The 20,454-nt window shown below is 35.1% G+C and overlaps 1 protein-coding gene and 1 pseudogene across 5 annotated transcripts; one reads left to right on the top strand and one right to left on the bottom strand.

Moving 5' to 3' along the window:
* Positions 1-261: 261 nt before the first annotated feature.
* Positions 262-7,682, bottom strand: LOC146950446 (diacylglycerol kinase 5-like). 4 transcript variants are annotated; one of them, XM_085746368.1, is made up of 13 exons: positions 7,549-7,682; positions 7,058-7,288; positions 6,687-6,809; positions 6,310-6,438; positions 5,853-5,938; positions 4,934-5,057; positions 4,528-4,576; positions 3,910-3,992; positions 3,358-3,425; positions 1,942-2,016; positions 1,228-1,315; positions 964-1,080; positions 262-770 (listed from the first exon to the last, which is right to left on the bottom strand). In XM_085746368.1, the coding sequence occupies exons 2-13, from the start codon at positions 7,253-7,255 to the stop codon at positions 456-458; spliced, it is 1,455 nt and encodes a 484-aa protein (XP_085602494.1). In that variant the 5' UTR covers positions 7,256-7,288; positions 7,549-7,682; the 3' UTR covers positions 262-455. The 4 variants fall into 4 exon arrangements, with proteins under 4 accessions (XP_085602494.1, XP_085602495.1, XP_085602496.1 ...); XM_085746369.1 differs by having other exon boundaries at positions 7,058-7,267; XM_085746370.1 differs by having other exon boundaries at positions 7,375-7,670.
* Positions 7,683-13,636: 5,954 nt separating this feature from the next.
* LOC146950445 (coumaroyl-CoA:anthocyanidin 3-O-glucoside-6''-O-coumaroyltransferase 1 pseudogene) lies at positions 13,637-16,771 on the top strand (annotated as a pseudogene). Its single transcript, XR_015027537.1, has one exon. The product of XR_015027537.1 is annotated as a coumaroyl-CoA:anthocyanidin 3-O-glucoside-6''-O-coumaroyltransferase 1 pseudogene (transcript).
* Positions 16,772-20,454: the final 3,683 nt, after the last annotated feature.

Genomic DNA, 20,454 nt, shown 5'->3' with positions numbered 1-20,454 from the left:
CAATGTGCATATTAAGATCATATTCAATCGTCAACTCTCCCCAAGTGTGAGTTATTGCCATAGGTTTACAATAATTACAAGTAGAACACAATATGTATCTAAGAACACTATTTTATGGCTTGTGAGTTCAATGGACGAACAACCACTGAATTTGAAAATTTTATGGAAGATTTTCATATACTTTATTAAAACGTACTCTCTTTTTTGTCACTCAAAAAGAATATCGAAACACTGAAGCTAGAACCTGCCACAACAGGAAGGTTGAGAACAAATCAAATATTACATCTCAATTCTAAACTACAATTACCATGTTTGCAGACATAACACTGCTAGAATTGAGCAAATAGGTGATACAGTTGATGGAGGCTACCATAACTAAATACATATAAGGTCTAAACAATTGGATAGGCAATGTCAACTGCATAATGTTAAAGAATGGTCTAATATGGAAAAACCTAACTAAGATGAGCAATATCTACCTCATCTGGGATTTTGAATGTTTCTGCTGCACCAAACTTTCTAAATTCATCTGCTAAACTGTCTTCATCATCGTCTTCTTCAGCACCATTATGATGAGGTGATGATGGATCATACACACTTTTAGACTTGGATTCATGAGTGGCAAGCATGTTAACCTGGCCATGGTGCGAAATCTCTACCAAAACAGTATCATCATCAACTGGAAGAGGTTGCTTCCAAGGTTCCCCATCAATCCTCATGAATGTATGATCTGCTGCACCTTTGTGAAACTCGAAGCGGATTCTTTTTGCCTAATGACAAGATCATTTGAAGACATTTTAGACTTTTAAAATAAAATAATAATGCTGATTGGTACAGATGGCAAGCCAATTATTGGAAAGTATTTCCAAAAGAAAATATGATTAAGATAAGAATGTTGTGATCTGAGAACTTTAAATAAAAAAGAAGCAAACGTGTATACAATATTTCATCGTATCCACATACCTGAGCAAGGCGAGTTCCATGTCCATTTGGAGCAAGTAAAACAAGTCCATGCCAGGCATCTCTAAAACCAACAACTTCAATAAGACCATCATCTACATATGGAGGTGTAAAATCTCTCTGTATTTGATCAAGATAGCATAATTAGTGTTTTGTTTGTTGATTGCATAATTATTACTACTTCAACTACTAACACCTAGACTATAAAAATTACAGGGCCAAAGACTTCAAACAAATAAATTTTTCAGAAGTAGTTACGAAATTTACATCACGCTGCTTCTTTCTGTTTGGTGTACCCCATGGATTCAACCCACCAGAAAAGCTAGGCAAGTTAAGGCATACTATTGATCGGATGCTGCAAATAAAATGGAAAGTAGGTAACAAACACATCAGATGTTATTCAAACAGTAAACATAAGCAGAACGAAAAACAGATATAGAAAAAATGAAAGTTGATATAAACGGCCATGTGGCTATAAAATATCCATACACAAGTGGTTGACAACATTGTGATAAAATGTTAATCATCAAATAATCAACAATTGATACAATGATAAATGCAATGAAGTTCTGAAAACATGAATGGGTATGATTCACATGACAGTGAACTTGTTAGGAACCCAAGAATTGAATTGGAAAGAATAAACAATTTTATTGGACGACTGAGAAAGGATAAATGTTCTATATCCTAACAGAACTAAGAAAACTATCGAGCATAGTTATGTGTGGCTATGAATTTTTGATATTTTTGAAATGTAGTTTTTAAATTAACCGGAAATTTTCGGAACAGTTGTCTTGCTAAAGATATATATGTCAATGACCTTGTAACTTAATAGACAATTAGACATTGCTAAGTTGTAAGACTTCAGTATGGTGTTAATGTGGAAGTTTCAATCCTCCACTAGACTATATTTTTCTCTCCACCAAGTTCTTACAACTTTAATATAACCAAAAAAAGATACAGATTCACAAAATGTTTTACCTGGAAGGTATTTCGAGGTCTTCCCACTGACCAGCTGTTTTCATGACTTTGACTTTTCCCATATGTGCAATGTTCCTGCAGAAGATCGAATTACATTCACTTAACTGCTGCTGGCAACACATATATATAGAAAAAATTGCTTAAGAAGGCTAGATACGATGATATTGTGTGTGTAGTTGGTGCGTAGCTGTGCTCAATTCACCAGTCTAAACAAATAATGGAGAAAGGAAAGAACTACATAGTATATAACATTCAAAATGATTAAAACTTTGTTCTCAGTCTCCAACAGAAAGCATCATATTTACAACCATTTTTTTTTTTTTTTGAAGAAATATTTACAACCATTTAAACTATATAATTTGACATTTCACAGAAAGAAAACCCAATGATATTCTGTTGAAAATTAATTTCTACATGCATCATTGTACATTCCAATCTATGGACATGGTTAAATAAGACTTGTCATAGATGAGAAACCAAATAAGCGGAAAAATAGCAATCATCACTAAGTTTAAATTTTATGATTTTGTAGGCTACAACTAAATTCAGTGGTTTTAGAAGAACCAGAGAGTGCTGTCATACTGATGTAGTGACAGGCATTGTTGTTACAGCTTCCTAGTTCTGATCATAGATCAGCAGCATTACCTAAGCTGGCACCAACTTCCAACAGGAAAGATGGCTGCCTGGCAAATGGGTTATTTATTGAAACTTTGCTTGACCAATAGTGAAGATAGGATTACAGTATATTTCAGATTTCAGTGTTTCGTCTACCATAATAGCATATAAATGGAAGGTATGTGTAGGGATTAATAAGACCACCAACAAGGATATTGTGTTATTTTGAGATTGGAATAGAAAATGATATCTGTCTAGTTTTTGAAATGTCTAATATGGGGCATGTTGGTACTTTATAGTCTATTCCTCGAGCCTATTATTACTAACAATTTAACCAATCAAAAGTGGGATGGCGAACTTAGCACTCTGAAGATTCATAAGGAAAAATAATAAAATTGAATCCAAAATAACCACATATTTAGTTATAGGACCAGTTGCAAGTTGCCAATTTTAATCGTTACTATTTTTGAAAAATAAATTTCCAATGTCATTTTTGTACACAAGGGGAGTCACTATCGTGTGACCAGAGGTCGCGGGTTTTAGTCGGGGAATCAGCCTCTTGATGATGCAAGATAAGGCTGTCTATAGTAGATCCACAATGGGCCCAACCTTCTTAAATCACCCTATGATGGGAGCTCTATTAAACCAGGTTGCTCTTTTCTGTGTAGCATATATTACCAGTATGAACTTTCATGAATTTACAACAAGGACCTATATTAGATGGTTCATGAATTCACTCAGCTTGATAAAATCAAGCTAAAAAGCCCTTGTGAAATCAACGACAGATCGACATGAACTGACCTGGACGGAGGATGAAATAGTGAAGCCATAAACCATCCTTGTGTGCATCCAAGCTTAGCATAAGTGCTCTGATACAATTTTAAACAGAAAAACAAAATCAACCATAAAAAATAACGGGGATATAAGGTTGGGGTAATAAGAAGGTTGAGGGTTTTATTCCCACTCTCAACAGAACACTAACATATAAACATTTGTTATTAAAAAAAAATCACAAAAAAGAAAAAGTGGATAATGAAAGTACATCTCAATAGTCTGAAACTACACACTCCAATGAAGAGGGAGAAAGATACCTTAGTTGTTGAAAATAAAATTAGGATCTTTGTATTATTGTACAGAGTTGACATATCACATAGTGTAAATAGAAATAGAATATCATGTAATTATTCTATTAACTGCTTTTAAACCTATATAAAGAGAGCCTGTTGTGTAGTTCAAACACAGTGTCACCGCTCACCATATGTCTCTCTTTTTCTCTCATTCAGCAGTAGTGTTGTTACTCTTCAGCAAAGTACTTTCATGCATATATTATAATTATGCAGAAAAACAACATACCTGATTAACCAACTGATTTTTGAATTTTTCAGGGTGCAATTTTCGTTCAGAATGAAATGCATAAGACACTTGAGCATCCATTCCTACAATAAGGAGTCGCAGATTTTTCAACCACTGTATGAATCGATGGAATTTGGGAACAAAAATTTCAACTAACAGATTCTATGACGTAAAATACAATCAGAAGAAACAAAAAATAGCCAAGCTAAAAACAATTAGCGCGGTTTATCACTACCGATGAAGATAACCAATGAATTTTACTGAATAAGCGAACTAACATAACAATATAAAAGTATTGTTCTATCATTTCATATTTCATATTCATACTTTTCACAGCTTATGTAAGAAAAGTAAGGCTTTTATTTCTAAAATTAATTTAAATTGAATTTTGCAATCTCATATTTTGATATTACTTATTAATATTAATCAATAAGCAAGAATAAAGGAGGTGAAACAGACAAAATTAAATATTACAATGAAGAGCCAACTAAATCAACTAATTCATCCCTCGATGGCTTGTTAAAAAAATACTAATTCATCCTTCACTAGAAAAAAGTACAAACATGATTAGCAAAGTAAAGTTAAAGTGTAGAAGTAGGTAGCAAAAAATATTCTTACCCATGCTGAAGTAATTCCAAAATCCTCCACGAAAAGTATGGCAACCTTCCTGAAGAACGATAAGAAACAACCACAAAAGGAAGTACAGTGATTAGAAAAGAAGCCAAAAATTCTGTAACAAAACATTTACGAAGAACTCCTATCACCACACAGTTTACTGTGTAAATTTCATATAGTCAAAGATAAAAATCAAAATATGCACATATTTTTCTGTTTGTACTTGAGGAATACATGGCTCATGCCCATAACAGATCATAACAAAAACTTCACCCCAAACTAGGTGTGATTTAGTTGCTACCCCTATATCATCAACTCATACTAGAAAAAATTGCAAAATGTAGCGCCCAGTCATTATGTACTGGATATAGTATGAAATTGATAAATAGTGAATTGTATAGTGTCTTACTATATTAAGTTCATCTGTCTCAGATACACGATGGAAGGCATGCAAAGAATGGGGTAACTCAAGAGGTGCAATAGGGTCACAGGTACCATGTTTCGGAGCCTTCATCCGCATAAGAAGGTGCCAGCTGGGGGTTTAGAAAGAAAAACAACAGAAATCATCAGCCAAGAAAATGATATAAAAATTTACGAACCATTTTCTAATGATCTTGAACAAAAAGTAGCCCTTAAAATATTGTCTCAAATTTGTTTTTGGTTGAGGAGCATTAAGAACTTGAGCGAGAAAATCAAAACACCAAAGTAGAAACAAAGTACTCCTTGAGGCTAAACTTATAGGAACCACTCAAAAATGCCCATAAGAGAATAAAATAATGGTAACACTATAATGAATACTGAATAAAAATAATAATATTAAACAACAGTCACCATAATGCTTTGAGATTCCAGATTAGTAATACTACAAAAAACAAAATACTCCTTAACGTTTAAACTATTGGAAGCACTCAACAATGCCCCATAAGAGAATAAAATAATGATAACAGTAGAGTGAATACTGAATTAAAAAATATTAAACAACAGTCAGCGTGATGATTTGAGATTAATAATACGAAATGACACCACAGAAGATATCATATTGAGCTGGTACGCAGAAAATGGAAATAAATTACTAAATTGAAAAAGAAATTATAGCTTTTCGATTAAGATATCAATCAAATGATTTTATATTGAAGAGTACTGCAGTTATCCCAACTATACTGTCAATAACCCTTGTACTAATCAATTCGGGATATTAATGATAACCCGACAAGTATTATACTTGTTAAATCTATAGTTAATATTCCTTAGAACTTTCCGAATAGTAGAAAGGAATAACAAAATAAAACTTAATTATATGATAAAAGAAAAGGAGGAAAGTTTATTACTTGTCAATTTTCATTTCCTTAGCTTTCATTACTTGATTTAGAAATGACAAAACAGATTGTTCATCTGTTCCCGGATTCTTCTTCCCCTGCAATACAGAATAAAGCATTAAGATTTACAAGATCCAACATTTTTTTTCATACTTTTCTAAGAATGTTTGTTATCATATTCACATCAACTGCTTAGTGCTTCGTCAACCATAACGCAAAATCGACAGGCAGACTAGGAACAAGGAACAGGAAAATTAACCCGAGTTAATGCAGACATGCCAAAAGTTCAGGGAAAAAAACAGCAAAATGTGTACACTCCTAAACAGCATCCAAACATACAAGGAACAGAAATCAGGAAAATTACAACTTCTAAGGGTTTAAACAATCAAGTCATGGCAGAGGCAGCGTATGTTTTAAACGTGCTTCGAGTAACATTAAAAGCGCACAATATATAAATGTGATTTCGTACCCAGCCAAATGCAAATGGTAGATTATTCCCTGTGCCCAAGGGAACCGTGGCTATGGGGGGTGAATGAGATAATTTCAGATCACAAACAACTCCAAGCAGCCATCCAGCTGTTCCATCACCCCCTGCAACCTAGAGACAAAATACATATAAAAAAATCAAATGAGAGAAAATAAATGAAAAAAACCAGTTGCATATAAATTGAACAAAAAACGCAGTTGCAGCAATTATGGTCTAATAGGTGGTGTGCTCCAAGCAATTGTTGTTCACAATCACGACCTGATTTGATAGCAGCAACCACAGAAATCAAACTACAACCTTCAATTTAAAACTTCCAAAGGTTATTGAAACAGAAACACAAAAAAGAAATTTCAACTTACAATTAATCTCAATTTCTCCATAGTCGATATTGCAAGTCGATCACCCTGAACCTTCAAATTTTCCAAATTAGCATAGATTCTGCTCAAAACCTTATCAGGTGTCTCTTCCCCCAAATCAAAAACCTAAACAAACACACACAAGCTCAATTCATTCCTTCATAATAACAACATATGAAGCACAGACACAGATGCCGCACATGACAATAACATGTCGACAATGTCAATAGTTTAAAAAAAATGGCATAATTGAGTATAAATACATGTGTCAGTGTCTTTTTGGTGGTAAACACCCACACTAGACACACCTTCGATCAGAAGTGTCTGAGCTACAAAACAAAACGAACACTAAAAATCCAGAAGAAAAAAATTACCTGTTTTTCTTTAAGAACTGCACGATAGGTTTTCAAGAGCTCTCCACCTAACTGACCACCACTCTTAGAGTTAACAAAAACAAGCACTGGACACTTAGGTCCATCTCCTTCAATCTCATCATCAACCTTAGAATCCGGCACAAGAATGTGATTCGGGATCCAAAAGTTCTTCAGAAATTCAGAATCGCGAGACGCCATTGTTGCATTCAGCTGAAAATGCAAATTCAGTGACTGAAATTCAATAACAGGAAAAGCGATTAAACAGGTGATATGAAAGCAACGTAATAATAAGGATAACGTGTGACGTTGACAATTACTTTAAATCGTGATTTTGAAATTAAGCGATTATGATTACGAAAGTGATTGAGATGCAGATGCGGAATTGGATTGGTGAAACGTGATTATGAAGGAGAGTGAGATGTCAGTGTTGCGTGATGGTGAGGTGTGAAATGTGAAATTGTGAAAAGTGATTATGAACGAACGTGATTTACCTGAGGCGATGAAAATGAGGAACGCGGAGTGTGAAGCGTGAATGATGATAAATATGAAGGAGATTTGAGAGGGAATTTATGGAATGTAGCCAATGAGATAAAAGAGGAAAAAGTGTATGAATGGAAAGAGCGTCAACTTTGCCATGTTAGAAGGAGAGATTATAATTTGCTCAAAAAAAAAAAAAGGAGAGATTATAATATTCCATTTTCATAGTTCCATTCATTGTCGCAATTTAATCATTGGTCCACACATCAAAAGAACTTTAATCATTGGTCCCACTAGTATCTATCTACTCTATCCACTTTAAATCATAATCATCCAGTTTAAGATTTTTTTTTTTTATGGACGATATTAACTTGTGCCCCTAGGGCACAAGTTAAAGAACTTAAAATAGAATTAAGTAATAAATTTTATGTTGAAAATATAGCTTTTGAAATTTTTAAGACATTGAATGCACAATTTTCAAGAAAAAACTTCTACTTTTGGTTTCTTAACTTATGTCCCAAGGACACAAGTTAACATTTTCCTTTTTTTATAGATTAAAATAAACTTTTGAATAAAAGAGAGATAATAAATAATTGGGTCTTGTTAACCAGTGCCCCAGGGGCACTGGTTAAGGAATCCAAAAATAGAATTTTCTGTCTTGGAACTATAAACTGTCACTTTTGATCAAGTAATAATTACATTACTTTTTTAACAAAAACTTTCTTTTTTGGTGCTTAACCAATGCCCGGGGGCACTGGTTAACATTCTCCTAAATAATTACACAAGTGGAAAATGATATTTTGACATGTAAATTCGATTATGTATTTTGATAATAATTTAGATGAATAATATGGTTCAAATATGTAAGTAGTTACATTTTTTGGTGATTATTTATGTTACAATTTTAACACGTCAAAATAAGTATTTAGAGTTATCGTATACACATGATTGATGTGATGCTAAAACTATGGTTTTTTCTAGATTACCCTCTCTTGTTTAGAGGGTATTTACCCCCTCATGATATCAACCAATCAAAATGTAATATACATTGGCAACATTAAATGTCAATAAATGAGTAATTTTTTTTCTATAAAAAAAATCAATTTTAGGCAACTTTTAATACTTTTAATTTTTATTTAATTATAGACAAGATTACATTATAGGTCCTTTATCTTATTTATTTGTAACACTTTGGTCCTTTATCTTTATTTTTTTCCGTTTAGGTCTTTTATCTCTCATAAAAGCACATATACATCCTTTTTTCTCATTTTTTTATTAAAAAAAATACATAATTTTATTTTTTAAAATATATTTTTATGAAAAATGAAAAAAAAATCCAGAAATATGATGAAGATGTACATCATCTCCATCTTCTTTCTTTGAATCTTCATCATCTTCATTGAATCAGAAAAATTATACACAAATATATCTCCAAATATCATGAATTAATGTTATGTTCATCTCAAATCTTCTTTTAAACACAAAAATCAAAACCCTATAGAAAAGAGATTTAGTTTCATCACAAAAAAAAATTAGTTATATAAATTGTCACACCGTATATTATTATTATTTTCTAACTCAATATTCAAACCCGGCATAAAAATAACCCCAAAATTGAGAGCAGCTTTGCACATCAATTTTGTTGTTTCCAGAACAATCTTAACTTTTGTAAAGCCTAACCCTTCCGTCAGTGACTAAGCCTCCACTATCCTCCTTGCAACATTTGTGAAATTAAGGTTTTGATTTTTGTGTTTAAAAGAAGATTTGAGGTGAATATAACATTAATTCACGATATTTGGAGATATATTTTAGTAGAATTTTTTTTATTTAAAGAAGATGATGAAGATTCAAAGGAAGAAGATGAAGACGATGAACATCTTCATCATATTTCTGGATTTTTTTTTTCATTTTTAATGAAAATATATTTTTAAAAATAAAATTATGTATTTTTTAATAAAAAATGAGAAAAAAGATGTATATGTGCTTTTAAGAGAGATAAAGGACCTAAACGGGAAAAATAAAGATAAATGACCAAATTGTTACAAAAAAATAAGATAAAGGACCTCTAATGTAATCTTGCCTTAATTATATTTAGGTGTTCAATCTTAATTAATTTACACTACAACACTGGCTTAGAACAATTAAAATTTCACATCAAATTTCTTTCATCTGAATGTCCTTAAATTTATCGGTTACGTTCATAAAATTTCTTCTTCCCATTTTGATTGTTCAATTTTGTTCTAAACTGCCGCATTTTTCAATTTTCGTGAGAATCATCGTCGTTCGTTTGATTCCAAATATCGTGAGAATTACTGTTATTTCCAGAACCACGTCAGGTATGGTGAGTTGATTTTTCTTTTTGATTTGATTTTTCTTGGTTGTGAGGTAGTTAATTATAACAATTGAGTAAGTCATCTGTTATACTTTAAGGATTGCTAGCAGGTGTTGCCGCTGTGATGTTTTGGGAGTTTGCTAGCATCTTTTTCGGTTGCTGCTGAAATGGTTATGTCATGAGGCTTTTGTTCTTTTGTTTGGACTTAAAGGCTTTGGCTGATAGGCAGGTCTATGCGTGTTAGCAGATTTTATTAGGTTGGCTGCTTAAATAAAAAAAGTCACGATACCTGACGCGGTTCTAGAAACAACGACAATTCTCACTATAATTTGAACCTGCAGCAGTTTGGAATGACAAAATTGAACAATCAAAATGGGAAGATAACGGAAAAGAAACAAGAATTGATCAATAGGGAAGAATAAAGAAGAAATTTGAATGAAGGAGATGTTTTTGTTCTCATGTTCGGGGTTGTGGAATGGAAGAAATTTTATGAATGTAAGTGATGAATTTAAGGACATCCAGATGAAAGAAATTTGATGTAAAAATTTTATTTGTTATAAGTCTTGTAGTGTAAATTAATTAAGATTGAACACCTTAATATAATTAATAAAAGAGTAAATTACACTCTTCTCCCCTCAAAGATTCTTGAATTACACTCTCATCCCCTCTTATGTTAAAATATACACTCCTCTCCCCCCTTATTCCAAACATATTAGAAAACATTTCATCCCCTCCCTTAAGAGAAGCTTGAATTACATTTCTCTCTCTTCTTATGTTAAAATCTACACTTTACTTCCTCAATATTTTTTTTTAATAATCTAGCAAAAAAAAATAAAATAATCTAACACACTTAAATAAATAAAAAAGTACTGGGGTCTATTTTAACATAATCAAAATTTGAATACATATTTTTCGCTATTTTTTATTCACAATTACATTAACATATAGTTTTAAACCCTATTATAAAATATGAAACAACCAAAAAATAAAATTACAATAATTACTAAATACAGTAAAATATGGTTATTTAAAAATTAGTTTTATATTATAAATTATAAACTTAATAGCAAAATATTTAAGTTTAATTACCATTGATATTTAAATTATAAAGAAATGAATTTATTTTTCTTAAATGGTAGTTCAAAATTAGTATATATCATAAAAATATTTATTTATGTTAAAATAGATTAAAGTGTAGTACATATTTAATTATTAAGGGAGATGGTTGTAATTCAAGCATCTTATAGGGAGAGGAGTGTAGATTTTATTTTTAAAGGGAGGGAAGTGTATATTTTAACATAAGAGTGGAGAGGAGTGTAATTTACTCTAAATAAAAATTAAAAGTATTAAAAGTTACCTTATGATTAAGATTAACTTTTTTATTTTTAGAAAAAATTGATTTATTTATTTGACATTTAATGTTGTCTATGCATATTACATTTTGATTGGTTGATATCATGAGAGGGTAAATTACCCCTTAAACAAGAGAGGGTAACGTAGTTCTCACCTAAAACTATTCAACAATTATTATCGTTGTAAATAGAGATTGAAGTTGTTTGGTTTATATATAAAACGATCAAAGCATTAAACTGAAAACACAATAATAGAGAGATAGTATTGGCAGTTTTTTTTTTTTGTGTCATCCGATTTTCAAAGAAAATAAGTTTTAATAATTTGAAGTTTAACCGAAAGGTAACTAAGTATGATAAAAAAATATTGAGTTCATTAACCACTTGAACACAATTTTTTAGTTAATATTGATGAGTTTAGATTTCATCAACTACTCCTTTGATATATCATCTTGGTTTATCATCAAAGATGGAAATCTAGTTTTAACACGTGAAAATCTAGATTTAGAAGGGAAAAATAGGGGAATGAGCCCCATTGTGGAAGCTCCCACATTCAAATCTAGTTTTATTTATCAAAGATTTTTAACACTTACAAAAGTGACGTGGTATTCAGAAAATTTCAAATTTATAATATATTGTTTTCTAAAGTGGATTTCAAAGGATTGAATGAGATCTTTTAAAGTGTTTAGAGATATTTTAAAATTGCATGCAAGTAAATTTTATAGCGACACAAAAGTGTCACTTTTTTTTATGAAATAAAAAATGAAAAATGATAATTTTGTAAGGATGAAAAACTTATTTAAGACTTAAATTAAACTACTACATATTCCACATATATTGTGCGCAAAAATAAAACTATATATAAAGTAATGAAATCAATGTTTTAAAAAATGAACTAGATCCTTAAAAAAATGAACTAAAGAAACCTTCGTGTCATTGTGACGGAAAACATTTGGAGACTCAAAAATTGCTAAAAAATATAAGACCGGTTAAAAACGAAATTTGAGATATTTATAGTAAACATAAACTTATTTAATCCCTTTTAATAATTTATATTTATAGAAATGACTCTCAAAATATGAACAAACCATCAATTTAATTTTTGAACTATCACCATACTTCTATTTAGTTTCTAAACTATCTAAATAAACCAAGTAATCCTTAAAGTATATAAAATCCATCAATTTAGACCTTGCAATTAAGATGTTAGAGAGCATGGTGTGAACCAGATGCCCTTTGCTTGCAATTGTAGAGATTAATTTTTTGAGCCAGATAAGACCACAATGTGTGACAAAACTCTCTTTAAAGAGATTTAACTAGTGCATTATGAGAGTTGAATTCTAATTCAAAACATGTGGTTAAGTTGGAAAGGAATCTTTACCTTCTAATCCAATTGTTCTTTGGTAGATCTTAGAGACCAAATTGAAGAATTTGTTAAAGTTTAGGACCATTTTTAACACTATCTTTTTAACACTCCATCTATTGCGTGGAATACATACGAGCCTCATCATCATAAGTGAGATCCATTTTTAAAGTTTAGGACCCATATAATTTTTTTAATAAAAAAGTGAATTTGAAATAAGAGAATGTTGAAAAAGATGGGTAAGTCTACTCTACACATACGTTGAGTTATCCACTTTTATTGATGGATAATGTAGAGTTATAGCTAAAAAGATAAATAAATGGTTTTGATCCAATCAAAATCCAAGAAATTTGTCTTTAGAAAAGAGTTATAACATTTCTCAAAGGCAAATTTTTATCTATCTATCAAAAAAAGATGGGTAACTCTACACATGTTGAGTTCACACCAATAAAAATCTTTTATTTGTCTTCTACCATCTATTTATAGCAAAAGATAAATAAATGGTTTTGATTCGTGCTAACTCAACATACGTTTTATTGATGGATAATCTATGAGTGAATATGCAATTACCCCCCTCGAAATTGTAGCTTTTGTAAAAAACCACCACGATTTTAAAAAACTTCAGAAATCCTCCCGAAATTATCAAACGTCTGTCAAATACCTCCCTCCGTCAATTTTGGCAGTTTGACCCTGGATATGGCTGTTAAGTGTGCACGTGACACCTCCATGTGAACAGAATGTTATGTCACGTCATAGTGGGTAATTGACTTTTTAATTTTAATTTTTTGTCTTAAATCTGTGTGATTATTAAAATAGGCAAATAACAAAATACCCCCCTCAAATTTAACACTGATGTACAAATACCCCTTCAAATTTAAAACTCATGTGCAAATACCCTTCAAATTTAAAACTCATGTTCAAGGTTCATAATCATTCTTCTATCTCAAAGATCTAAAGTAAAATAAAATACAAATGACATTAGTCAAAGCTAGCAAACAAAAAGAACGATATGATAATACTTAAATCTTGAAGCTAGCCTCCACAACAGAAATTAACAGTGGTCAACCAAATTTGCCCACCAAATATCCCTTGGTGACAATCGAAGCTGACACCAGAGCCCATGTGAAAAAAAAAAAAAAATCATATTTTCAAGTAAATTGCATCTCAAAAGCATATCAGAACAAATACCTCCAGCAATTATAGAGTCCTATCCAAAATTTCAGTAGCTATAATGAACACTTTCAAATTACTCCCCCAACTGCACGGACTGAAGTAGCAAAAACAGTACACGCCAGAGATTTATACAGAAAAATGAAGTGCAGAAATATCATAAATCACTAGCCTAAACCAGATAGAAATCTTCTCTATTTTGACATTAAATTCCTAACAACAGAAAACCAAGGCAAGCACTTGGGTTCAAGAGATTAGGTAGGTGATAAATCTCTGGAGACATGGAGAACAAACTTACCGAGTCTCGAACAATTACTTACCGGAGAAGGGATACTTAATGAAGATGAAGCACATGTAGTTCAAATCCTTTGTTTGATAATGAAAGAAGGTTCCACTATCTAAAAATAAGAATTTTTATATTGAAATTCAGTCATGGAGCATTGATATTAAGCCATGTCAATTAGTATTATTTGGCTCTCTTTTTCTTTTAAACATGTACCACCATATGAGGAAGAGGTTGGACGATAGGGACGAAGATATTGCTTGGATATCATACAAAAAGTGCTTACTAATTGTATGATCCAAGAAGAATGAAGGTGGTCATCAATGAAGATGTCATGGTTGACAAAATTAAGAGTTGTAGCTGGGAAACAAGTTCTGCCAACGGTAGTGAAAGAAGAATGATTATCAACCAGAAGCTAGTTACAGTGCACATAAGTTTTAAATTTAATGGAGTATTGCACATAAGTTTTAAATTTGACGGGGTTTTTTTGCTACATAAGTTTTAAATTTGAGAGGATATTTGTCTATTTTAATAATCACAAAGATTTTAGATAAAATTATGTACACGTGAAGGTGCCACGTGTACAATTAACATCCATGTCACCGGGTCAAACACACAAAACCGACAGAGGGGTATTTGACAAACGTTTGACAATTTCAAAGGGTTTTTGAAGCTTTCCAAAATTCAAAGGAGTTTTTGACAGAAGTTACAATTTCACGAGTAATTGCCTATTCACTCGGTAATGTATTGTCACAACCTTTTCCAAAACACCAATACATTTTCACCTCCTTAGACCCACTTCTAATACATCTTTCACCTCTTAAAGGCATCATACGAGGAAATGGTTATAAAACCTTCCACGAGATACATGAGCCAGCCGATATATACTAAAATAAGCCAACAATTCCAAACACAATTCTCTTTAAAAAAAATAGAAAATTCCAAACACAATTTGATTCCTTCATCTGATTCTTATCTTACGAGATCTCAACCCTCCAATTACTCATACATTCCTCCATCTAGTTTTACGTGAGACCAATAATTGGCAACAAATTCCAAATGGACTACTCTTTCTCCACTTCCCCTTCTCATTCAACAACACCACAAAAACATGAACACCACAAACACAAACACAAACATAACTCATGAGACCAAGTTCACCATGAAGGTGATAGAACATAGTCAAGTTGCACCACCACCAAATTCAGTTCCATCACCAACCATTCTCCCCTTAACTTTCTTCGACATACCATGGTTTTATTGTCACCCTGTTAAACGTATCTTCTTCTACCACTTTCCTCATCCAACTCATCACTTCCTTCAAACAACACTTCCCATTCTTAAACATTCACTTTCCTTAACCCTCCAACACTTCTTCCCTTTTTCCTCCAACCTCATCATCCCTCCAAATTCCCTTAACACCCCTCCTTATATACGTTACCTTGATGAAGACTCTCTATCCTTCACCGTCGCTGAATCCTCAGCAGACTTCAACATCCTCGTATCTGATTCACAAGATGCTCAAAACTGGCACCATCTTGTTCCAAATTTACCTCCACCTCGTACTGAACAAGACAACATTCGTGTCATCCCTATAATGGCTATTCAGGTCACTGTTCTTCCAAATTCTGGGTTGTCTATTTGCTTAAGTTACAACCATCTTGCTGCAGACGGAAAATCACTTCATCATTTCATGAAATTCTGGGCATCTCTTTCAAAAGCCATAGCAACAAACAACAATAATTTGTCTCTTGAATACTCTCCCCCTCTTGATCTTCCTTCCCATGAAAGAGATAGAGTTAAAGATCTAAAGGGTCTTATACTTGTATACTTGCAAGAATTAGAAGATTCTGAATCAAATGACATGGAATTCGCGGGTTTGGTTCAAGATTCTTATGTTAACAAGATAAGAACAACTTTAGTATTGAGCTATGAACAAGTCCAGAAGTTGAAGAAATGGGTTACTGATAAATGTAAAGAGAGTTATAGAATACAACACTTGTCAACTTTTGTTGTAACAAGCTCCTTGATTTGGTTTTGTATGATCAAATCAGAGGAGGGTGATAAAAAAAGTGATCAAGGTGATTGTGTTGATGTTGATGATCACTGCTATTTTGTGTTTCTTGCAGATTGTCGTGATAGCGGTGAATTTTCATTACCAAAAACTTATTTTGGAAATTGTCTTGCATCTTATATTGTGGCTGTAAAGAGAGATGAGTTAATTGGAAAAAATGGGATTGTTGTGGCTTCAATTGGTATTGAAAAGAAGATAAGAGATTTTAAGAGTGATGCTTTGTTAGGAGCTGAAACATTGATGTCTGATTATAGGGAAATATCAAAACCTGGTAAGTCGGTTACTGTGGTTGCTGGTTCACCGAAATTGGCTGTTTATGAAACTGATTTTGGGTGGGGGAAGCCTAAGAAATCTGATGCAGTTCATCTTGATTCATCCGGTTCGATTTCTCTTTCTGATTGTAGAGATGGTGGTGGTGGAATTGAAGTTGGTTTGGCTCTTGAGAGGTCTAGAATGACCAATTTCATTAACATCTTTCAAGAACAACTTGATAATATTTGTAGCATGTGAATGAACTAGAATGACCAATTCCAATTTCCTTTCTCTCTTTGTTACCAATTTGTTGTTCAATAAGTTTGTTCAAATAATTTTGTGGTTCAAAAGATTTTGTTGACTTACAATGTTTCACTCCGCTTATATTGATGTAAATTGATGTGGATTGCATAATGAGTGATTTAGAATTGTACTTGCAGAAAAGTACGGTAAGGATTCTAGGGCTAAGAATCGTGTATTAGGGTTTCAGACTGATGATTAGATGCCTTGAGAATGCTCTCAAGGGTGTTATTTATAGCCTGCTTATGGGCTTGGGCTTTGGTTGCTTGGTTCCCAAGTAACAGGGGTATTAGAGTACTTTTGATGATTTAGGAGGGTTCTAGAGACTAAGTTAGGCGGCGCCCTTTTAGAAGGCGCGCCTGGGCCTGGTGGACCTTCTGGAGGGCGCCTAGGCCCTTACGGAGGGCGCCGAGGTCTTTATGAGGGGATCTTTAGCCTTTAGGAATATTATGATGGTCCACAGCCCCCCAAGCACAAGTCTTGGGACAAGGCGAAGTGATGATGACAAAGGAGTGGACCTTTGGAGGTCACCTAAGTCCTTTTAGGAATGTTATGACGGTCCACAGCCCCCCAAGCACAAGTCTTGGGACAAGGCGAAGTGATGATGACAAAGGAGTACGCCCGACGTCAGTTTGGGCGACCACTGATTTGCGCCGGCGCCTTGCTCGGATTTCCGCGTGGCGATCTTGACATTGATAGCTCGCCTTCCGAACGTTCTGTATTCTTCTTGGCCCCGATGATCGCCACGTGTCGAGATCGAATGACGTTGCCCACTCAATCGTCTCGGACACGCTTCTCGAGGCGACCTTTCCTTTTTAAAGGACGTGTTTGGCTTTTTCATTCATCATTCATTTTCATTTCTTCCGCTTCCGTCTTTGCTGTATTCAAGCTTCTTCCCTTCCGGCTTAAGTTGCTTCAGCAGATCTTTCCACTTTTCCTTCGCAGGTATTTCTCAACTCCTTCACCTCTCTCAAATTTTTCTTTACTGTTATGCTTCGTGAGAGTTCGAAATAGAAATTAGGTATGGTGTTGATTAGGGAGTGCGATGAGAGAGGGAGATTGGTTCAACCCATTGACCCAGCTGAGAAAAATCGTTTGAGGAAGGAATGCTTGAAGCATGCCACCGGTCCTGATGGGATGATAAATTGGGACACTTATTACGACGGTTTATTTGGAGAGGAGTTGTTTAGTGATTTGTCTAGCGAATCTAGCGCTAATTCGGGTAGTGATAGTGACTGTGTGTTCTTGTCTGCCACTTCAGGGACGAAACACAAGGAGGACGAGTGCCAGGAGATTCGTCCGTTTCAGGCTCCCTTAGGGTTGGTTGGGGACGAAAACGCTTCTAGGTCCGCAGGAATGGCCCCATTTGCCGAGGAAGTGCGGCTGGAAGAGTCGTTGTACGTCGACGTTTCTGCTCTTGACTACTTTAGGAGCAAGTTTGATATCTCTGCAACTGGGCGGGAGGAGGACGTAGTTTTATTGTCTTGTGACCCTGATGAGCGTGCTTGTGACCAAGAGATGATGGGCGAGGGCGACGAATCCTACTTCGTCTATACTGCGGTTTTGGAGGAGTTTGGCGTGAAAATCCCTTTCACGCCCTTCGAGATGGATGTGTTGAGGCTCCTCAATATGGCGCCTACTCAAATACGCCCTAACAGTTGGGCGTTTATTCGCGCCTTCGAGGTGCTGTGCAAAGCCCTGGGTCTCGAGCCCTCGGTTGGGGTGTTCTTCCACTTTTATGGGACCAAAGACGTTAACAAGGGCACATGGATCTCTATTTCGGCCCATTCTGGAAAAAGGCTTTTTCCTACTTATGCCTGTAATTTTAAGAAGGAATGGCGAGACACATTTGTTAGGGTACAGGGTGCACCGGAATGTTCTACGTCTTCCGTGCTGGTGAATGGAGTACCCAAGTTTCCTCTTAGGTGGACTAGCGCTCCTTTGGCTGTGAAAGGTTATGCTCGTGACGCCATGTCGCCCTATGAGCGTGCGCTTGTGGATTTCTTGGAGGAAGCCCCTTTAACCAATATTCACGAGCTGCTAAATAGGGAGGGCGACTTGGTTCGTCTGAATGCTTATTTACGTGAGTGTTCTCTTGATTATTTATGTTGAGTTTTGCTTGGCGATTACCATATGTGTTTTACTGACTGGATGAATTTGGTTTTATTTTCAGAGGAGATGTTGCCCCTTACTGGAGCAGAGATGAGGAAGTATCTTGCCGAGGTCGAGAAGAACAAGAACCCGGACGGCTATGTGTCCAGCAGCCCGGCGGGCGTCTCCTTAAGGAAGCTCAAACGCAAAGAGCCTTCCGGAAAGGGCGAGGCCGGGGTTATAGAGGTGGACGACCTGGAGAGCACTGGTGTGGCTCAGAATGTTGTTGCTGTTGAATCCCCTTCATCGAAGAAGGCGAGGACGTCCCGTAGTGCTAAGGGTGTTGGAGGTCGCCCTCCGTCTGGGAAGGAAGTTGGTGGGACGTCGCTGAACGACGAGGTTACGGAGTCCTTCTGGCACTCTGAGTTCGACATTCGTCGGTATGCTTTTTCCTTTTGGTTGTCTTCTAGTCGATTTTCTTCATTTTTCTGAGAGTTGACTCATTACGCCGTTAATGTTCTGGTGCCTTGCAGGTACATGAGAGAACAAGTGCCTTTTGCGAAGGTTGATGTCGAAGCTGGGGTGAAGGCCAAGTGTAGTGACTTGGTTGCTGATATTGGTACTGCCGCTCTGAGGACTATGTTGCTGACCCATTGTCTGGAGGTTAAGCAAGATCTAGTGGAGAAAAAATATAAAGACGCTACTGAGGACGTTGAGAAGTGGAAGCACAAATCCACTGGGCTAGACGGCCGTCTGAAGGAGGCGTTGAGGGACAAGAAGGCCGCCGAGGACGCTCTGGAAGAGATGAAGAAAGCCAAAGAGGCCACAGAGGCGGCGAGGGATGAGACTAAATCCGCTTTAGAGAAGTCGGAGGCGGCCGTGGATGAGGGGAGGCGAGCTCTTGCGATCTATTTTAATGATGGCTTTAGGCGTGCTAAGGAGCAGGCGCTTTTCTTCAATCCCGAGGCCAAACTGGAAGAGCTTGATCCGTTTAAGGTGATCATTGATGGCGAGTTTGTTGACGATGAGTGATTACTGTTATTCCTGATCGTGTTTGTGTTTTTTCCTTTTCTGCAACTTTTGAATTATGGCGGCTTACTACAGCGCCCTTGTGAACAATTTTAATGTTTGGCTTTCTTTTGGATTTTGTACGAATCTCTTTGGTCTTTAATTTATGATGTATTTTGATCACATTATCGCACATGTATGAGCCTGCCGTTTGTTTTTACTTTATTGTCTTTATGTTGCGTGCATGCGCCCTAGCTTTTTTTGAGGTTTCGTGATTGTCAAATTTACTCAGGACCTTTCTAAGGTTAATCGTTACATTGATCATAATTATGCGAGCCCTTATATTGGGCGACTATCGAAGTCTTTCCAGTATTGAAGTTAATTATCTGCGTCAGAGCCCTTCCAGGGTTGACGGAACTTTCAGTCGAACCCGCCAGAGCCCTTACAGGGTTGGCGTTTTGGGCGAGCATCAGAGCCCTTACAGGGTTGAAGTTAGTTATCTACGTCAGAGCCCTTCCAGGGTTGACGGAACTTTCAGTCGAACCCCGCCAGAGCCCTTACAGGGTTGGCGTTTTGGGCGAGCATCAGAGCCCTTACAGGGTTGAAGTTAATTATCTACGTCAGAGCCCTTCCAGGGTTGACGGAACTTTCAGTCGAACCCCGCTAGAGCCCTTACAGGGTTGGCGTTTTGGGCGAGC

This window comes from Medicago sativa, chromosome 2 (assembly GCF_051527215.1).
Source record: "Medicago sativa cultivar Bolivia chromosome 2, Bolivia_mono, whole genome shotgun sequence".
In the NCBI taxonomy this organism is placed as follows: domain Eukaryota; kingdom Viridiplantae; phylum Streptophyta; class Magnoliopsida; order Fabales; family Fabaceae; genus Medicago; species Medicago sativa.
The sequence above is the reverse complement of the archived record's forward strand: the minus strand, read 5'-3'. Positions and strand labels throughout refer to the sequence as shown.